The following is a 20,196-nucleotide window of genomic DNA, read 5'->3' as shown; positions in this document are numbered from 1 at the left end:
CAGCAGCCCTAGCTAAGAGGGGTACCAGGATAGCTCCCCTAGAACCAATTATTACCAGTTCTTTCTTCAGGGTGAAGTACAGCCTCGTTAGCAAAAATAGCAATATTGAGATGTTACTATTCCACTTGCATTCTTGATTTCAGCTTAGACTGGAGCAGAGTAGCTTTTCAATTGGTTTTGCCTCTTTTTTTTTTTTTTTTTTTTTTTTAAGTAGGCTCTATGTCCAATACAGGGCTTTGAACTCATGACCCTCAGACTGAGAGTCAGAGGCTCTACCAACTGAGCCAGCCAGGTGCCCTGGTTTTTATTAAGTAACAAAAAAACAGCCCAGCTATCTTGAATCTCAGTATCAATTCAGGGGGATTATAAGAATATAGGGAAAAAAAAGTCTTCAGTGAGATTAAGCAGCCAGAACCATATTACTAGTGATGGGGAGAAAAAGCTGATAAATCACATAGTCAAATTCAATTATTAATCTAATTTTCCACTTTATTCCTTTTATCAACAGATTAAGAAAGGGAAATTCTCCTACATGCTGACTTACAGATGTTTATAAGCACCGCACAAACACTGTTCCACAAAGAGTAATATTCAGTAATCCATTTAAATGCAGTTTTAATCTTTATTTTAAACTACGTGTAATAATTTAATACAATAAGCTAAACACACACAAAACCTGTATATCCTGAAATACAAAAGTGGTTTCCATAGCCATATATGGTTTAGTCGAGTACACGTTTCCACAAACAAGTACTAACAAATAGGTTAATAAAACACTATCCCAAGTGCTTATCCTGCCATCAGCTTTTTAAGCAATACCATTCCTACTACTGAAAGCATTTATTTTTAGAAGCTTTAATGTGACCTGGGAAAATGAGTTCCCTTAAAATTTGACAACTAGTACATTATAAGCCCAAAAGGTTTTAAATCAAAAGCCTTCCAATACGGAAGAATTCACATGAAACTTTTAGTTTAAAAATTTTAAAAAAAACCTTCTTGTAATGTAAAGAATACTAAAAAACAAATATGTTAGATAAACATTCCTACAAAAGACTGTTATTTTCCTGTATCATCTTCTCCTTAAAAAAAAAAAGCAAACCAGTTCACTATCTTTTAATAATTAGATCACTGTAGTCTAAAAACTTTAGAATACATGAAACATGTCTTAGCAATCATAGTCAAAGGGGCCCTATAGATTTCATATATTAAACAGCTATGGTTTAGCCTACAATGGCACAAAATACACCCAATACATAAATACTACTTCATCATTTAAATAGTCAGTCAGAAGGAACCACCTGGTTTGCAAGGTACTTCAACTTACATGTGGCCATTAAAAACCCAGTAAGTAATTCAAGTACAGTCATATAAGGGCAGGAAATTCAAGGCTCAAATATCACTCTAAAAACGAAGACCTGAAAATAAAAGCTGAAAAATCGGTTTCTCCATCTTGCATATATACATGGCTAGAAACTGGAACCTCACTGTGGAAAATATACAGTTATTATATATATAGTTTCCTCAAAAGATAATGAAGCTTCAGAAAGTACAGGTGTCAAGATCCATAGTTTGCTTCATCAAATGCTTTTCTAGCTCGTTTCAATTCTTCATTCATAGTAAGCAAGTCTTTAACCCTAGCAAACTTCCTTGGGTCCTTTCGAATCAAGAAGACGATATCTTCAACTTGTACCCGACCTTGTCTTCCAATTGACATTGCCTTGTGAGTCTATTACAAAGAAATAAATTAAATTAAATTAAACAAATCTAATATTTTACTCTTTTAATTTGCATTTATTTAATACCGGTGAGTTTGAAGATTTTCTCTTCGAATTATTATAGTTATTCATTTGTGAATTGTCTTTCTATTCGGGTCCTTTGTCCACTTGCTACTGTGTTATAGGAATGTTTCTCTTAATGGTTCATAGACATTTTTGAATACTAAAGACATTAAAACTAAATCTACTGAGGTTTCTTTTTTGATCTACGTAGCTTTTGTCTTCATTTTTATAAAATAATTCTATAATTTCTTTGTAACCGCACACTTCATTGTCTCAATAGTTGAGAAATAGTGGTAGGTTTTCTTCAAGAAAGTCTCATCTCCTATCATATATTCATCCTGTACAGAAACAAAAGTCTGGGGTGCCTGGGTGGCTCAGTCAGTTAAGCATCTGCCTTTGGCTCAGGTCATGATCCTGGAGTCCCAGGATCGAGCCCCAGGTCCGGCTCCCTACTCAGCAGAGAAATCTGCTTCTCCCTCTGACCCTCCCCCTATTCATTCTCTCTCCTGTTCTCTCTCTCTCAAATAAATACTTTAAAATACAAAGGTTCATTATAGCATTTTTTCTAATGACTAAAAAAGAGGAATCTAAGTATTTAGTAAGGCATTAAATAAATTTGGGCACATCCAATCAATTAATATTATGAAGCCATTAAAATTAAAGAGTGTTAGGGAAAGACATGGGGGACAGAGTTCTACTTAAGTGAAAAAGCAGGCTCTATGACAAAATATACTGTATGATTTCAATTTAATGATGTTTAAAAATATGTGCAGGGGCGCCTGGGTGGCTCAGTGGGTTAAAGCCTCTGCCTTCAGCAAGGTCATGATCCTAGGGACCTGGGATCAAGCCCACATCAGGCTCTCTGCTCAGCATGGAGCCTGCTTCCCCCCTCTCTCTGCCTGCCTCTCTGCCTACTTATGATCTATGTCAAATAAATAAATAAATAATGTGCAAAAAAAACAGGAAAATACTCACCAAAATCTCAGCATTAGTTGTCAATAAGTGGAAGGATTACAGATTTCTATTTTCTTTCCTACATGTTTTTTTTAAAGATTTTATTTATTTATTTATTTGAGAGAGAGGGAGAGAGAGAGCAGAGAGGGAGAGTGAGAGGGAGTAGCAGGCTCCCCGATGAACTGAGAGCCTGATGTGGGGTTCAATCCCAGGACCCTGAGATCACGACCTGGGCAGAAGGCAGATGCCCAACCAATTGACCCACCCAGGTGCCCCTTTCCTGAACTTTTTTATTCTTCCTAAATTTAATAAGTATTATTTTTATAAATGGAAAATAATGTTTAAAAATGCATACTCCGACACAGGAATTTTACTTCTATTATTCTGTACAAAGGAAATAATCCATAATACAGTAAAAATTCACAGGAACACAACCAAACTCAGTATTTCCATCCCTGTGAATATATCTAAGGAGACAGGAGGCAATTTCATGAATATGGTCATTCAAAAGTATCTATTCACTTAATAATCCATAAGTAACTTCATTTAACTACTAAAATAACTGTGATTAGAATATAGAAAGTATGTACTGTAAAATTTTAAGTAAAAAATGTTTACCATGATTATCACTATGTAATCATTGCATACTTTTTTCTAAAGACTTTATTTACTTATTTGAGAGAGAGCATGAGAGGAGAGACAGAGAAGCAGACTCCCTGCTAAGCAGGGACCCCAATGTAGAACTTCCAGGATCCTGAGATCATGACCTGAGCTGAAGGCAGAGACTTTTAAAAAAATTTTCTATTAACATATAATGTATTGTTTGCTTCAGGGGTCCAGGTCTGTGAATCATCAGTCTTACACAATTTACAGCACTCGCCATAGCATATACCCTCTCCAATGTCCATAACCCAGCCACCCTATCCCTCCCTCAATCCTCCAGCAACTCTCGGTTTCTTTCCTGAGATTAAGAGTCTCTTCTGGTTTGTTGAAGGCAGAGGCTTAACTGACTGAGCCACCCAGGCACCCCAGCACTATATACATTTAAATAAATAGTGGAAGGAGAAAACTTACATTAGATGATTGCATTACGGTTATTACTTTTAAATTTTATTCAAGGATCTTATAATTATTTTCTTACAAATAAAATTCAGGAGAGGGTAGCATATTTTATGTGTACATATGTACATGTGAATATCTTTATATATCTATGTATCTTTTTTTTTTTTAAAGATTTTATTTATTTATTTGACAGAGATCACAAGTAGGCAGAAAGGCAGGCAGAGAGGAAGGGAAGCAGGCTTCCTGCTGAGCAGAGAGCCCGATGCAGGGCTCAGTCCCAGGACCCTGGGATCATGGCCTGAGCCGAAGGCAGAGGCTTTAACCCACTGAGCCACCCAGGCGCCCCTTCTATATATCTTTAATGATAAATAGTAATTGGTAACTTCCACAAAAAGGCCCTCAAATGGGTAAGATTATTTCAAAAGGATGGCATAGTTCTAGTCTTAACTCAAAGTTAGAATTTCAGATCTATTACTCAGTTAACTAAGACCAATTACAAAAAAATCTTACCATTTCAGTGATGAACTCTATGACAAGGTCTTCAAGTATATCCACTGACTCAGTATAAGGATTCTGGTCATCCCCAAACCCATACATCATACATCGCACTGTAAAAGAACAATCATTTTTGTTCACTTGAACAAATTTAACAATTTAACAATACTTTTCTCAAATTATAAATGGACCAAGATAGAGAAAACACCTGTATGAACATATTTATATTGTGTCTGCAAGTATGGACTTAGATGTAAGGGATTTTAACCAAGATCTCCTAACCAACTATTCCTACCTGTCCTTCCCTAGTAGGAACTCCTGTTCCCTCCCAACTACAAAACCCTGACATCAATATTCTTTCCCTAACCTCTATTACCTATTCGCCAACAACCCTGGAATAACTTGAATTGGGAAACTCCATGGCAGTGAAAGGATGAGTACCAACGGCTGAGTCCTCACTGGGAGTGTTCTGTGCATATATGGTGTAGGGTGAGGGGAGGGCAGTGGGGGCACTGGAAAAGAGAAGGCAAGATCTTTCTGATACCAACATAGGGAAAAGGACATGAGAGAAAGTGCTCCAATTTCTTCTTATATGAAGAAAAGGGGAATCAGATGGAAAAAGCAAACTATGTAGAATCTTGATATTTCATATTTCATTCTCCAGATCAATGCACAGCTAACATCTGAAAGAACCACAGAAAATGCAAAAGAGAAAAAAATTCAATACAGAGTAATAAAAAAAAAAAAACCCACCTCATTTAATCCTCACCACAAACCTTTCCAGTAAATACTATTATTACCCCTATTCCCATTTAGGTGAGAAAACTGAGGCACTGAGCTAAGTGATTTACCCAAGGTCACACAGATAGTAAGAGATAAAGTCCATGTTTGAACACAGCTGATCTGGCTCCAGAGTCTATAGTGCTACCCTCAAAAGTATTATACTTCTTGGGCTTAAGCCAGATGGGATCCAGATGGATTATTATCCTATAGTCTATTAATCCCCAGTTAGTCTATGGATAGGCTTTAGGAAATCTTTGAACCCTGCTGAAATTATATGCAAAAATTTTATATATTGTTTGTGTGTGTGGATTGTTCTGCAAAGAATAAACCACTCTTACCAGATTCTGAAAGGGGTATATAAATGTTAAAACAACAACAATAACAATAACAACAACAAAAAACCGATCATAGGTTGGAAATGTTTTATATCTTGATCTGAGTGGTGGTTATAAGTATAGGTAAATACATAAAATTCATCAAGCTGTTCATTTACGACTACTACAATTTAAGTACAGTAAAACAACAACAACAACAAAACCCTAGAATACTTCTAAAGGAAGAAATGAGTACATTAAGAGTAATTCTTATTTAGGAGAAGCAAAAGCTGGTCAAACTGAAAGGAGTATTAGGTACACCAGCCTAGGGAGGAAAAGAAAGGAGTGATTTGGAAGTCAGGCTGGGACAGAGATATCCCTATGATTTAAACTGACAAGAGCCTATAGGTCCAGATACAGGGGTACTAAGCAAACAAACACAAGAGCCAACATTTTTTCTCCCTCTTGGGTTCTGACAACTTTTTTGCCTTTTCTTTTTTGAGGTAATTTCAGACTTTACAAGAGTTACAAAAATAGTACAGAGCTCCCAAATACCCTATATCCACCATACCCTGATGTTAACATCTTACAGAGCCACAGATATTTATCAAAACTAAGAAATTAACACTGATACAAGTACAGAAGTTACTCAGATTGTACCAATTTCTCAACTAATGTCCTTTTTCTTTGTCAGGATCCCACACTATTTAGCTATCATGCCTCCTTACTTTCTACTAAGCAGTGACAGTTCCTCAGACTTTTCTCATCTTTCATGACCTTGACACGCTGGAAGGATACTGGTTAGTGATCTGGTAGAATGTTCTCCAATATGGATTTGTCTGGTGTTTTCTCATGATTTGACTGTGGTTACACATTACCAGAGAGGGTACCATAGAGGTGATGAGCCCTCTTAATGCATCAGATCAGAGGTACATGATATTAATACATATTACTCGTGATACTGACTTTAATCATTTGGGTAATACTTTAGACATCACTTGTCTGCCAGGATTCTTCATTGTAAGCTTGCTATTCTGCCTTAAATATTTACGGAAGATACTTTACCATTACCATTTTGGTGGGTGTAATTCACTAGTATTTATATAAACTGCATTTGGTTAAAGGCTTTGTAAAGACGCCAAAAAATGCCAATGAATGCTTTGAAACTTTATGTTATAGTAGCAAGAAATTTTTTTAAAAAGAAGGTTTAGGAGAACAGATTTTGCCAGTAAGGTCTATCAAGATTTAGGTAAGACAAGGAGAAGATTGTGAAAATCCCGAATTCTTATCATCACAAAAATAAAGCAATCCAAGTAGAACAAAGGTTTCCACTAAGAACTGACAATGCAAACATCACTCTGGGATGGGCTGGTGTGGAAATCTCCTTCTTAGGCTGATGTAAGAAGTAAAAACACATACAAATGTAGTAAACAGTGTCAAAGATGGATCAAAGAGTGGTCGGCTTAGGATGAGAAATTGACATATGGAGAATCTGAGTCGTTAAAAAAATAAAAATATAACCTACTAACTGCAGATTCAAGAGCATTTGGGAACCACTTGTCTGACCCAGCATGAATAAACCATATATTCACGTGTTGTCTCATCTGTCAATACTCAGCCACTACTATGTGTAAAGGACACAGGATGGAGATCACGTTGTCACAGTGCCTTTCAGGGGGTGACTTTAACCATCACTAGGAACAGCAGCGCTCCCTCTTGCTGCTGCCAAAAAGAGTCAAACATGTCTACTGAGGGAATGCACTACAGAACAAATACATTATAATCTCTATTTCACTGTCATGTATTACACTGTTCATCACCTTTCTGTCTTGTCCAATGTGTTAGTCCAAAGCCCCAACTTAATTCCTTACCCTTGGCACCTGTCCCAGGATCCATTAAAACCTTTGACTTATAGTTAAAGGAGTTCTGCTGCAATAGTAACAGACAAAAAAAGTAATGGAGGTAATATTCTAAGGTCCTGAATTGAAACACTGATCACATTTCCTCACTTAAAAAAAAAAAGGAAAAAAGAAAGTGTATACACCCACCCACCCACATATAATTTGAGGTTAGGATCACTAGTATCTATGATTCAGAAGTTAAAGAGAATTTTATAAGCAAATTGGAGAATACTGTCCCCACAGAGAAACACATCCAGAACATTAATCTACTTTGGACAGACGTGTCTGAAAGTTTTTATTGTCTGTAATTAAATCGTTGTCAAATATTACTTACATTCTTTAGAAAAAAGTCTCTTCCTTTTACCCTGTCCGCCTTCTGCACCTCCTCCAATTTCTTCATTTTCTTCCTCAAACTATAAGTTAGAACGTATATACAGAAATGTCAAGCACCGCATTTGATTTTTAAATAATTAACATGAAGTTTTTTCCATTTTTCAACACTGATATCATGCCAGAAAGCCTTAAAAAAAATAAAATATGAGCATTTGGGGAGCTTTAAAGACTGTCCAGTCCGACTTCCCACTCATGCAGGAATGGCTTCTACAATGTTCCTAACAAATAATCCAACTGCCTCTCCTGGAAGAGTTCCAATGACCAAACTTTATTTATTTTTTAACCAACTAGATAGCCTATTACTACAGTTTTACTAATAAGAGTTGGTATTTAAAACAAAGGGGTTGGTATTGAGTCAAAGAAAGCAAAAGTAGTATTTACTAAGCACTGCTTATACAGAGCTAGAAACTTTCCTCAAATAAGCCTTAACCCCATTTTATGACAAAAACCAGGCTTAAAGTCAAGGAACTTGCTCACAGAAACAGAAGTTTTGGAATCCAGATTCCCTAACTGTCGGTCCATTATTTTCCTCCAACTTTACAGTGAGCATGTAGTTTTGTTACCAGCGGCAGTGTTCGTTGCTAATGAGAGCTAACAAATACTAGCTTTGTCCTCTGATGACTGTCCAGGCGATTCACGGAGTGTCTAGCAAATACAGACCCTAAAGCAAAGAACAACGAGCCACCTCTCCACTCTTCTTAACGTCCTGCCCCACGTACTAAGAGATGAATCCGAAGGGAAAGGCTAGCACGGCGTGAAGTCCCCGAACTCTCTCGAGTGAATTCGCTAAGGAAAATCCCGAGTGATTCTGAACTCAGGCTCCGCTTCTGTCCCCCCAGGGAGTGAAGAAAAGAGTGGGTTGGAACGGTGGTGGTCACTCACAGTAGGGTCTTCCTCTTCGTCTGCCATGCCCCCGGCCAGCCCTACAAGACTCCGCCGCCTCCCTCCCAGCGGGTTTTACTATTTCCTCTGCCTCACTTCCGGTGACGCGCCGGGCGGGGCGGGGCCTAGTCGGCCCGCGGGGCGGGGAGGGGCGGGGCCTAGTCGGCCCGCGGGGCGGGGCGGGGCCTAGTCGGCCCGCGGGGCGGGGCGGGGCGGGGGAATGCAAGCCGACTAATAGCAGACTCCTGGGGAGTTTAGGGAGAGCGTCGTGAGCTCTAGGCTTTGTGATCAAGATCACGATTTAATAAACATTAGCAAAGAAAATGAAATCATGGGCTGAGGGGTGTGTATCTTGTTGTGGCCCTGAATTGGACTCTACATCTCGAATCACCAGTTCCTGTTTTGGGGCTGTGAAGCTCTGTGTCATTGGGGGTGCCGGTGGTCCTTGTGCTGCCCCAAGAATGTATTTACACAATTTTAACAATTTATAGTTACACTGTTCTTAATTGACAAGTACTATATGGGTTATTGGGTATGTATTTCTTCGCTACTAGTTTTTAAAAGGAAAACACCACCCCTTAGGCTGAGGATTAAATATTGGTGGGGAGCTTTGTGTTCAGAACAATGAGGAAAACCACTGGCATTAGAAGGCTGAAGCTAGGGGCGCCTGGGTGGCTCAGTGGTTTGGGCTGATGCCTTTGGCTCGGGTCATGATCTCAGGGTCCTGGGATCGAGCCCCGCATCGGGCTCCCTGCTCCGCAGGAAGCCTGCTTCCCTCTCTCTCTCTCTCTGCCTGCCTCTCTGCCTACTTGTGATCTCCGTCTTTCAAATAAATAAATAAAATTAAAAAAAAAAAAAAAAAAGAAGGCTGAAGCTAGGGATATCAGATGTTCTGCATGCAAGACATGATGCCACACAAGGAAAAGTCCCACAATGAATGTCCTGTTAAACATTCATGCGAATGAAAAATTTTTCATTATCTGAGCCTAGAACTTAACTTTGTTAACATATAGACACAAAGCATGTCTACGCTCTTAATTTACATTTAATTTTCTAGGAATGCAACTGTGAGATAATATAAAATAACATACAGTGGTCTCTGGTGCCGGTTCCTGGCAAAGAACTCCTAAAACCCTTGAAATTTCCTAAGTGATAAGAGCAGAGGAGCATCTTTTGTTCTCATGAGGCAATGCAGGGTGAGCTCCTGGTTGGTGCTGGTCACCAGAAAGACCAAGCCATGATCAGGAGGTTGGAGTTTTCAGCCCCAGCTCCCATTCTCTAGAGAGTGGAGGGAGGCTGAAAATGTAGTTAATAATTGATCATGGCTATACAATGCATTAAAAAAAATCCCAGTAGTAGGGGGGTTGGAGAGCTAACAGGTTGGGGGACACATCCACCTATGGAGAAAATGACACACCCCCAGCTCCACAGGGACAGAAGCTCTTCACTTAGCTCTCTCCCAGACCTCACTCTCATCATCTGGCTGTTCATCTAAGTAATATTTCCCTGAGTTCTGTGACCTGTTCTAGCAAATAAATCCAAGGGGGAGGATGTCATGGGAACCTCTGGTTTGTAGCCAAGTTGGACAGACATATGGGTAACCTGGGACCTACTACTTGTGATTGGCATCGAAAGTGGGAGGCACTCTTGTGGGACTGAGCCCTTAGCCCATGGGATCTAACACTATCTCCAGGTAGGTAGTGTCAGAATTGAGTTAGATTGTAGGACACCAGCTGGCGTCACAGAACGTTTGGTGTGGGAAAAGAAACCCGCATTTGGTGTATGAGCTGTGTGAAAGTGGAATGTTCTTTGTGAAAGTAAAGAAGAAAGACACAGGGAGGAATGAACTGACAGTTTTCCCCAAAATAGTAAGTACCCTAAAACTGAAGGGATACTGTATTTCTTTTGTTTGGAACATACCAAGAACTATGAACTATTTCAGGAAATAATGTCACCATCACTTGTAATAATTTGAGTAGACCAAGGACTGGAGTCCTTCTGCATTTGTAGTTCCTGCATTCATAGTCATTCTACAGATAGGTGCAAGCATCTGGAACCATTATACCCTCTTGTGTAGTCATGCCTGAGCATTCATATCTTGAAACACATATTATAATTCATTATCTATATTTTATTTTTATATTACAATAGGGCATTATATATTATTTTTAAATTATTGGATAGTTAGGTATATTTGTTATTTGTTGTTCTGTAATAAATTATCCCTAAATGTAGTGGCTTAAAACAAACATTTATCACACATTTTCTGTGGGTCAGAAATTTGGGTGCAGGTTAGCTGGGTGCAGTTCAGCTAGCTCAAGGTCGCTTATGTTGCTGGCAGGGTGTTTGGCTGGTGCTGCAGTCTTACCTGAGGTATTAATGGGGAAAGATCCACCTCCCAAATCACTTACATGGTTGTCCACAGGATTCAGTGCCTTCAGGTTGTTAGACTAAGGGCCTCAGTTCTTCACTGGCTATTGCCAGAGGCCTCCCTCAGTTTCTTGCTATATGGTCCTCTCCAAATGGCAGCTTATAACATGGCAGTTGCTTCTCTCAGCACAGAGGAGGGAGAGAATTAGGAACGCCCAAGCCAGAAGCACAGGGGTATTTTGTTGTTGTTGTTGTTTTGGTTTGGTTTGGTTTTTGGTAAGCTAACCCTATAGGTGGCATCCCATCACTTCTGTCCAATTCTATTTAAGAGAATTCAATTAAATGCAGCCTACAGTCAAGGAGAGGGGATTACACAAGGATGAGTATACCAGGAGGCAGATATCATTGGAGTTCTCTGAGAGGCTGCCTACCACAGTAGGTCATACGATCTGTGAATGTCATTTCAGAATAATAAAGGAGACATAATACTTTTGTTATTTAAGGAATATTGTTGAGTCTGATAGGGTTGAGAATTGCTGTGTTAGATAGTGATGAAACTCTGGCCTTGTCTGGGAGTTGAGGTAAAAAACATTCAGAGTGGGGCACCTGGGTGGCTCAGTGGGTTAAGCCTCTGGCTTCAGCTCAGGTCATGATCCCAGGGTCCTGGGATCAGGCCCCGAATCGGGCTCTCTGCTCAGCAGGGAGCCTGCTTCACCCCCTCCCCTCTCTCTCTGCCTGCCTGTCTGCCTACTTATGATCTCTGTCTGTCAAATAAATCAATAAAATATTTTTAAAAAATTCAGAGTGTCCGTTATCAATGCACAGATAAAATGTGCTGGGTGTACACCAAGAAATATTATGCATCAATCAGAAGTAATAGATTGACAATGTGGACGGAGCTTAGAAACATAGCGCTAAATTTAAAAAGAAACACAATGAGATCTATAATGTAAATTAAATATAGAGACACACAAAAAAGTAGATATTTTACAGGAACGAATTAAAAAACCATAGACATAAAATACATCGAAAGGTCGTGGGGCAATGCACAGATAAGTAACAGGTGAAGGACTTTGGAAGGCCAATTACATTAGTATGTCATGAACTGCAGAGCATCAATAATTGAGCCTTCTGAACCTGAGATCCAAAATATAAAAGATAAAAAAATGCAGTTATGAGCAGAGCAAAAATAAAGCACAGAGAGTGAAAAGTAATTGTATGCTTCAATGAACTGTTTCAGGTGAATTACCAGAGCTACCAGAGCCCAGTTTGTTAGGTGGGGATGCAGGAAATGAGGCTGGAATGAAGCTGGAGTTAGAGTGTGAAAGGCCTGGCATTTTCTCTTCAGAGACTGAATTTCACTCTGCAGAGCTCCTGGGAGGTCTTTCAGCAGAAGAGACACACGACCCTATCTTTAAAAAGAAAAAAAAAAATCACTACAGCAGGGAGACCGAGGATGAGAGATGATTAGAACCTGAATTAAAAAGAAGGAAATTTAGGAGGTAGAATTTACAGGACTTTGTGTCTGAATCAAACTGAGAGCTACGGAGAGAGAGGTTTACATCCAGATGGATAGAATGTTATTAATATAAATTGGAAAGTAAAATGGGAAAGCTATTGGGGTGGGGGAAGAAAATGAGCTCAGTCTTAAGAGTTTAGAGATGTCCTATAGACAGACGGACATGTAGACCTGGAAATCCACAGAGAAATTAGGACCAAAGAAAACAGTGTGGAAGACATCAACACAAAGGTGACAGTTTAAAGACTGTGTAGCAACTAAGGCAAGAGAGAAGGGGGTCACAGAGCAGATCCTTAGAAATGGTACATCAAGAAACAGAAAAGACATGGGCACCTGGGTGGCTCAGTGGGTTAAGCCTCTGCCTTCGGCTCAGGTCATGATCTCAGGGTCCTGGGATCGAGCCCTGCTTCAGGCTCTCTGCTCAGTGGGGAGCCTGCTTCCCCGCACCCTCCCTCCCATGCCTGCCACTCTGCCTACTTGTGATCACTCTCTCTGTGTCAAATAAATCTTTAGAAAGAAAGAAACAGAAAAGACTGACAGAATGGTCTAAGAGGTAGTGTTGAAAGAAATTTCTAGACTCACAATGGAAACTTTCCTGTCCCAGATGCCATATCAGCAAATGGAAACTCAGTTGCTCTGTTTGACCAGAAATGCAGCATATTCCTTAGCCAATTCCCAAATGCCAGGCCAATTCTGTGCTTTCTTACTCCCAACAAGGTTGACTATCAGCCAGCCAATCCGATATATTCATCTTTCTCTTTCTTTTTCTTTATTTTATATCCTATAAAAGCATTCTGCCTTACACCCCATTTTACAGTTCTCCAAGACTGTCTGCTTCATGAAGTGTTCAAATCCAAGGCCTTTTCCTAAATCTCTTTAATCATTTTTAATAGTAGGAAAAGATAAAAAAGAAAGATGAGGAGGAAAAGAACATATTTTGAGAGCTAAAAGAGAAAATTCTCCAAAAAGAAGCAAGTGGTCAGGAATGCTCTATGCCACAGAGATTAAGAGTTTAAGAGATTTAAGATGAGACCTTGGGTCTGACAATTAGGAAGTGGTAAAATAATCTGGACAAAATAGTTCCAGGACACTAGTGAAGACACTAGTGAAGCCAGATTATAAGAGGTTAAGGAATGAGCATATAGTTGGACAGTGAAGGGTAGAAAAGCAAACAGGTGAAAATAGCCTTAAAGGGCAATAGGATCAAGGAAAGTGGTCTTTGAATAAATGATTACCGAATGAGTAAAGCTGTGAATTTGTGCTGGATGCTTAGCTAACTGCTAGAAAAAGTCGGGTTTTCATTATGGGGGGAAAAAAAGGTGGAATGAGCTTCTAAAGGAAAGGTTAATGACAAAAGAGATTTGTTCCCAAAAGAATGGAGTCAGCACAGAGGCAGACAGCAGTAGCTGATAGGAGGGAGCAGTAGAGCTGAGTTGTGGGAGAAAAATTTGGACAGAAAGGCAGTGGGAGGGACTATCAGAAAAGAGGAAAACAGGAGGCTGGGTGGTGTATTAGGATGGGATAGGAGAAGGCAGGCAGGTAGTCCCAAATACCCCAAATCCAGGAGAAGTTAAGCAATCTCACCCTCACTCTGCTCCCACCCTCCACCCCACACCCACTTCTTCCCCTCCATCCTAGTATACAGACTTCTACAGTGCCACTCCCTGTTTGGGGCTGAGTGAGATAGTGTCATTTTTTTTTTTTTTAAGTGGCTTTCAGAATTTCCACAATAATCTTGTGCAGTCTTAACCATCAACTTCTTTACCAAAGAATGCCTGTATCCTTTGGTTAAACTTGCAGGCTCTGGGGTCAGATGAGTCGGTTTTAAAATCCTAGTTGTACTTGGGGCACCTGGGCAGCTCAGTCAGTTGAGCGTCCCACTCTTGCTTTCTGCTCAGGTCATGATCACAAGGTCGTGGGATGGAGCCCCGAGTTGGACTCAGTACTCAGCACAAAATCTGCTCAAGAGTCTCTCTCTCCCCCTCTGCCCCTCCCAGTACCTTGTGCAAGAGTGCATGTGCTGGCACACACAAAGACTCTCTCTCTCTTTCAAAAAAAAAAAAAAAAAATCCTAGCAGTATTAATTACCAACTGTGCTATTTTTGAGACAACTTACTTGACCTCTTAATACATCCCTTCCTTACCTGTGAGATGGAGATAATTTACTAACCTTCTAAGGTTATTAGGACACTTGGATGCGTCAACACCTAGAAGGTGCTTTGAACTGTACCTGGCATGTAGTCAATATTCTGTCTCAGCTGTTTTTATTCCAGAACCTATCTTTCAGCAGCATTTTCTGCTGTTCTCCTTCATGAACTCTACATTCCAGTTTCCCAAGACCACATTCAATTATTCACACAACAAATATTTCACAAGCACCTGTAAAATGTGCAGCACTGGAAATGGACTGTGGATAATGGCAAACATTGAAAATACACAGTCCCAAGCTCATGAACCTTACAGTGTAGCAGGGGGACATGAACTGAATAGATATTGTATACTCTGATAGTTTATGATGGGGAAGGCAACCCAAGAAGGTCAGAGATGCCTTCCTTGAGCAGGCAGGGTTTGAGCTGAGACCTGAGGGATAAATGGAGTTAGCCAGTTAAAGGAGAAAGTCAAGAGCATGCTGTACCCCCAAATTTATCCTGTGCCTTCCCATTTCCATGCCTTTGATCACTCTACTCCTTTCCCACTAGAATACCTTCTCACTGGAATGCTACACGTGCCTTTCCAGCCCAGCTAAAATCTCTGCACCTCCACTAAGGAGGAGCTCTCCAGCTGAAAGCACTTTTTCCTTTACTCTCCCATAGCACTTAATTTTCATTTTCTTTCAACACTTCTCACTTTCTACTGTATTTTCTGGTGATTTATACACACAGCCTATCTTGTCTACTAAATCTTATTAAAAACGGAGTCTGTTTCTCATTCATCTTTGAGCTCCCAAAGGCGAGAACATTCCTTAGGCTCTGAAGTCCTGGAATAAATATTTATAGCATAAATTAACGCCTGTTTAACATCCTTTTTCAAATATGTTGTAATTCAAATGAAGCTATTGTTGCAAGCTGGCCCTTTGGGACTGAACTTACTCTTTGGTTAAACCAGAATGCCATTGTCATGGTCCCCATGCCTGATTAATGTTCACCACAGTGACCACAACAACCCGAACAAATAGGCCACTGTTCTTGACTGACAGGTGTTTGGCAACAACTGCCTGTCTTCCAGTGGAGGCTGAAATGAACTGAGAAGGGACTGTCTGAACTGAGTCCCCAGTCAGTGGGGCTCTATTTATTCCTTGCAGTTTGGCTGCAAAAGCCCGAGGCCCAGGCTTTGGCCTGATGGAAGGCTATATGGTGCTTTCCAGGATGACAGAGACACTAATGCTTGGAATAAAACCATCAAAGATTAGTATCAGTGGAAAGCATCCCAATTTGAAGCAGTATGAAAACAAGGGGAAGGAGCTCTGAAGTCAGACAGACCTGGGTTTGGATCCTAACTAGCCATGTGATGTGACCCATGCGCCTTCTTTGAGTTTCAGATTTCTCATTTGAAAAATATTCTGCAAAACAGTTATGAGGATCAAAGCTAATGTCATTATATACATAATGCCTGTGCTCTATTAAATGTGTTCATTCATCTCTCTTCTCCAATACAGTTTGTTCTCGAGGGCAGGGACTCATTTTTGCCTTTATTCCTGCAAAATCTAGCAAAGTGCTCAGCACATAGTAGACACTGGTTAATATTTTTTTAAACAAATGATTAAGAGCAACAGTAATAACTAGCCTTTATGGAATGCTTACTTCATGCCAGGTATTGTTGTAAACAGTTCATTTAATCCTTCAATGACCCTAGAAAGGAGCAACCAGTACAACCCAATTTTACAGAAAGAAAACTTGAATTTAATTTTTTAAATATAAAATTCTTGGTATAACAGATTTTGGAACAAAAGTCTGGTGAGATTCGTGTTATTCGATCAAAAGATAAACTACTTTATAAAACCTGGAAAAGAAAAAATGTGGTAGAGAGAGAAAGAAGGACATAAATATAAGAATGGGAAGAAGGAGCAGGAAGAAGAAAGACACGTAGAAAAAAGAAACAGAAATGGGCAAATTTTGAGCAAAGTATAAAATAACTACTTAATCAAAATAAGATACTGTCTATCACTGTGCTTTGAAATAGTAACTAGCCAACTAATCAATCACTCTTCTCAGCTCTTCAACTGTCATGTCTTTGTCCTTAAACTTTATTTGTAAAAAAAGCAAAACAAAACAAAACAAAAACCTTTATTCGTAAATTCTGAGAATGACGGGGGAAAAGACCTATCTTTCAGAGAGTGACAAAAATTGGAATGGTTTTGAGGTGCCTGGGTGGCTGAGTCAGTGAAGTGGCCAACTCTTGATTTCAGCTCAGGTCATGGTCTCAGGGTGGTGGGATGGAGCCCTGAATCAGGCTCCGTGCTCAGTGGGGAGTCAGAGTCAGCTTGAGAGTCTTCCTCTCCTTCTGTCCCTCCCCCTGTTTGTGTCTTCTCTCGCTCTCTAAAATAAATAAATAAATATTAAAAAAAAAAAAAGGGAGTGGTTTCCTTCTAGTACAAAATGAGGAGATAAAGTTATCACTAAAACAGCAAATGGCATGAGCAAAAACTATGAAAGCAAACAGTACATTTGAAGAACACCGAAGTCTTTTCAAAGCTGAAGCTTAACGTCTACCACTGGGAGAACAGTGGAAAGTGCTACTGGAAGGCCATGAATAGCAGGGTAAAGAGTTAAACAATATTTAGCACCCAGTTCTTGCTGTTACGGAAAACAACAGTTGTGATTTTGAGCAAAATTTTCTAGTCCTCAGTTTAGAAGACCAGAACTATAATAAGGCACTTGTGAGGATTAAATAGGATCATAGAACAAGGTGTGGTAGCTTTGGAAATGTCAAAACATTATATGAATGTAAGTTTTCACTACTGGAGGATAAAACTGATGTTTAAAGAAGACTGACATAGTAAAATCACTAACATGATAGCTGTGAGATTAAAAAGGGAAAAATCTGGGGGCTCCTAGGCGGTTCAGTGGTTTAAGCCTCTGCCTTTGGCTCAGGCCATGATCTCAGGGTCCTGGGATTGAATCTGCATTGGGCTGGGGCGCCTGGGTGGCTCAGTGGGTTAAGCTGCTGCCTTCGGCTCAGGTCATGATCTCAGAGTCCTGGGATCGAGTCCCGCATCGGGCTCTCTGCTCAGCGGAGAGCCTGCTTCCCTCTCTCTCTCTGCCTGCCTCTCCATTTACTTGTGATTTCTCTCTGTCAAATAAATAAATAAAATCTTAAAAAAAAAAAAAAATAGGCACCACACTGGGAAAGAAAGCCTGGGACATATGAATCTGCATTGGGCTCTCTGCTCAGCAGGGAGCTTGCTTCTCCCTCCCTCTCTCTCTCTCTCTCTCTGTCTGCCTCTCTGCCTACTTGTGATCTCTCTGTCAAATAAATAAGTAAAATATTTTTTTTAAAAAAAGGGAAAAATCTGAATGACATCTTGAAAAAAGTTAATTGACTCAAAGATAACTGACAAATTTAAACTTTAGTGATTGGGGGGAAAATATTAATCATAGAAACTGGGAAATTGGAGGGGAATTGCATTTGGCTTTTAACATTTCAGATTTCAGCAGAACATCTATTAGAAATTAAGATTGGAGCTTGGCTAGGACATCAACTTAAGAACTCTGCAAAGAGCTAGTAGTTGAAACCATGAACAGAATAGGTCACCAAGTGAGAGTAAATAATGAGAAAAAGAGGGTGTAAGTTTCTTAGGAACATCTGTATTTCGGTGGAAAAACCTGAGTAAAGACAGCAATTAGGTGCAGATCAGTGAGGCTAGCACCTTTCAACAATAACCAAAAAAGAGGAGAAATTTTTTAGTTGAAGGTGAGCTACATGATCAATGCAAATTAGTAAACATGAATTTATTTAGGACTTGGTTTGGGCTCTGTGGGTGCAGGGAATCAACAGTCAGTTGCTAGTGATATTATTAGTGTTGATGCTGATTTAGATGAAAAATTCAAAGGACAAGACAATTACGGATTTTTATGTTGTTTTTGAAGGGCTGTGAGCAGTTCATTTGGGCAGGGGGATTTGTATGTGTATATGCATATATTTATCTGGCCTTGTCTTACATTTTGTCCTTTGTGTCTTCCTCCCCCCATACCGCCCCCCGCCCCCCCCCCCGCCCCCGCATTTCTGTGTATTTTTGCAAGGAGTCTGTGTTGCATCAGACTTCTTGTGGCTTGCCTCTCCACTTCGGCTCTTAGAAGGAGACATTTTGGGAGCTTTTTTCCCTGTAACTAAGCGGGCTACAGTGAGCAGATGGCATTGTAACAAGAGGGGCATTTAGTTCTTTTAGGACCTTGTCAAATCACTGGGTACCTTACTTAAAATTTCCGCCTCAGAAGATTGAGTTGCACTCTCGCCCTGTTTTATTTTTTTATTTGAGAGACCGCGCAAGCAAGCATGGAGGAGTGGGCAGAAGGAAAGGGAGACAAGCAGACTCCCCAGTGAGCAGAAGCCCCACCCAGGCTCCATCCCAGGACCCCAGACAGTAACCTGAGCCCAAACCAAGAAGCAGAGGCTTCAGCGACTGAGCCACCCAGGCGCCCCTTGCATTTTAATAAAGCAGGTCGAGTTGTGCCCAATTAAAAATTTGAATTACAAAATGCAACTTGCGGCTTTGTCTCCTCTACTCTACCCCCATCACTAGGCTGTAGATATCTTTCCTCAGCTTGTGAAAGTTTTGTGAAAAGCGCTGTCTTGATATCCCCGATTCTGGTTAAACAGTCCAAGGTGACCCCAGCATTTAACTAAATACAACAGAGTATTGGGCCTCTCCTGAAAGTTTAAAGGAAGATCCACAGAAACAGGCACTTATCTGTATGTTTTCCGATAGAGTGGAGCTTTAGGGACTGAAATATGTGGCTTGTTTCTGTTATGTTTCTTACTTCATTCTGAGAGTTCAGAGCCTAACTATCCTGATTTCCATAAGGAGTAAGAAAGAAGTGATAAAGTGATGTAGGTCAATTATTTCTCAGTAAAACTGGAGAAAAAATTCTGGCGTACCCAGTAGCAAAAGGAAAGAAAGAAAGAGAAAAAAAAAGAAGGAAAATAAAAGAAGTAAAGGTAAGAAAGGGCAGCGCACCAAAAGAAAGTCTGGAGACCCCATGAGCCCTCCTGTCAAGAGTTGTCTTTTTTTTTTTTTAATTTTTTAAGATTTTGTTATATTTGACAGACAGATCACAAATAGGCAGAGAGGAAGGCAGACAGAGAGAGAGGAGAAAGCAGGCTCCCCGCGGAGCAGAAAGCCCAATGTGGGACTCGATCGCAGGACTCTGGGATCATAACCTGAGCCCAAGGAAGGGGCTTTACCCCACTGAGCCACCCAGGCGCCCTGTCAAGGGTTCTCTTAGTTGGAATCCCAGAACCGAGACCTTTCCGTCGCAGGAAGGTTGCGGCTTACACACACACAAGCTGTCACAGCGCAGAAAAAAAGTGCAAAGCTGCAAGTCTTTACCTATCCAAATTCACCGACATGAACAGGTCAGGTTAGGCCTCCGCGCTACTGCCGCAAAGACACCCGGAAAAATGTGGTTACCATGGCCACTTCAGAAGCCTCCCGGAAAGCCCGCTTTTACGCGTGTGTACACAGCAAGCACCGCCCAAACGAGTCCCCTAGCTCCGCAATCTGCTAGCCATTCCTGAGTGCATTCGGC

The 20,196-nt window shown here is 40.3% G+C and overlaps 1 protein-coding gene across 1 annotated transcript; it reads right to left on the bottom strand.

Annotated features, from left to right (window-relative positions):
- Positions 1-463: 463 nt before the first annotated feature.
- On the bottom strand, positions 464-8,662 carry TAF13 (TATA-box binding protein associated factor 13). Its single transcript, XM_082687577.1, has 4 exons — positions 8,563-8,662; positions 7,622-7,700; positions 4,305-4,402; positions 464-1,726 (listed from the first exon to the last, which is right to left on the bottom strand). The coding sequence occupies exons 1-4, from the start codon at positions 8,587-8,589 to the stop codon at positions 1,556-1,558; spliced, it is 375 nt and encodes a 124-aa protein (XP_082543703.1). The 5' UTR covers positions 8,590-8,662; the 3' UTR covers positions 464-1,555.
- Positions 8,663-20,196: the final 11,534 nt, after the last annotated feature.

This window comes from Mustela nivalis (assembly GCF_964662115.1).
Source record: "Mustela nivalis genome assembly, chromosome: 10".
Taxonomy (NCBI): Eukaryota; Metazoa; Chordata; class Mammalia; order Carnivora; family Mustelidae; genus Mustela; species Mustela nivalis.
Note: the sequence above shows the minus strand (reverse complement) of the source record. Positions and strands in the feature narration are given on the sequence as shown.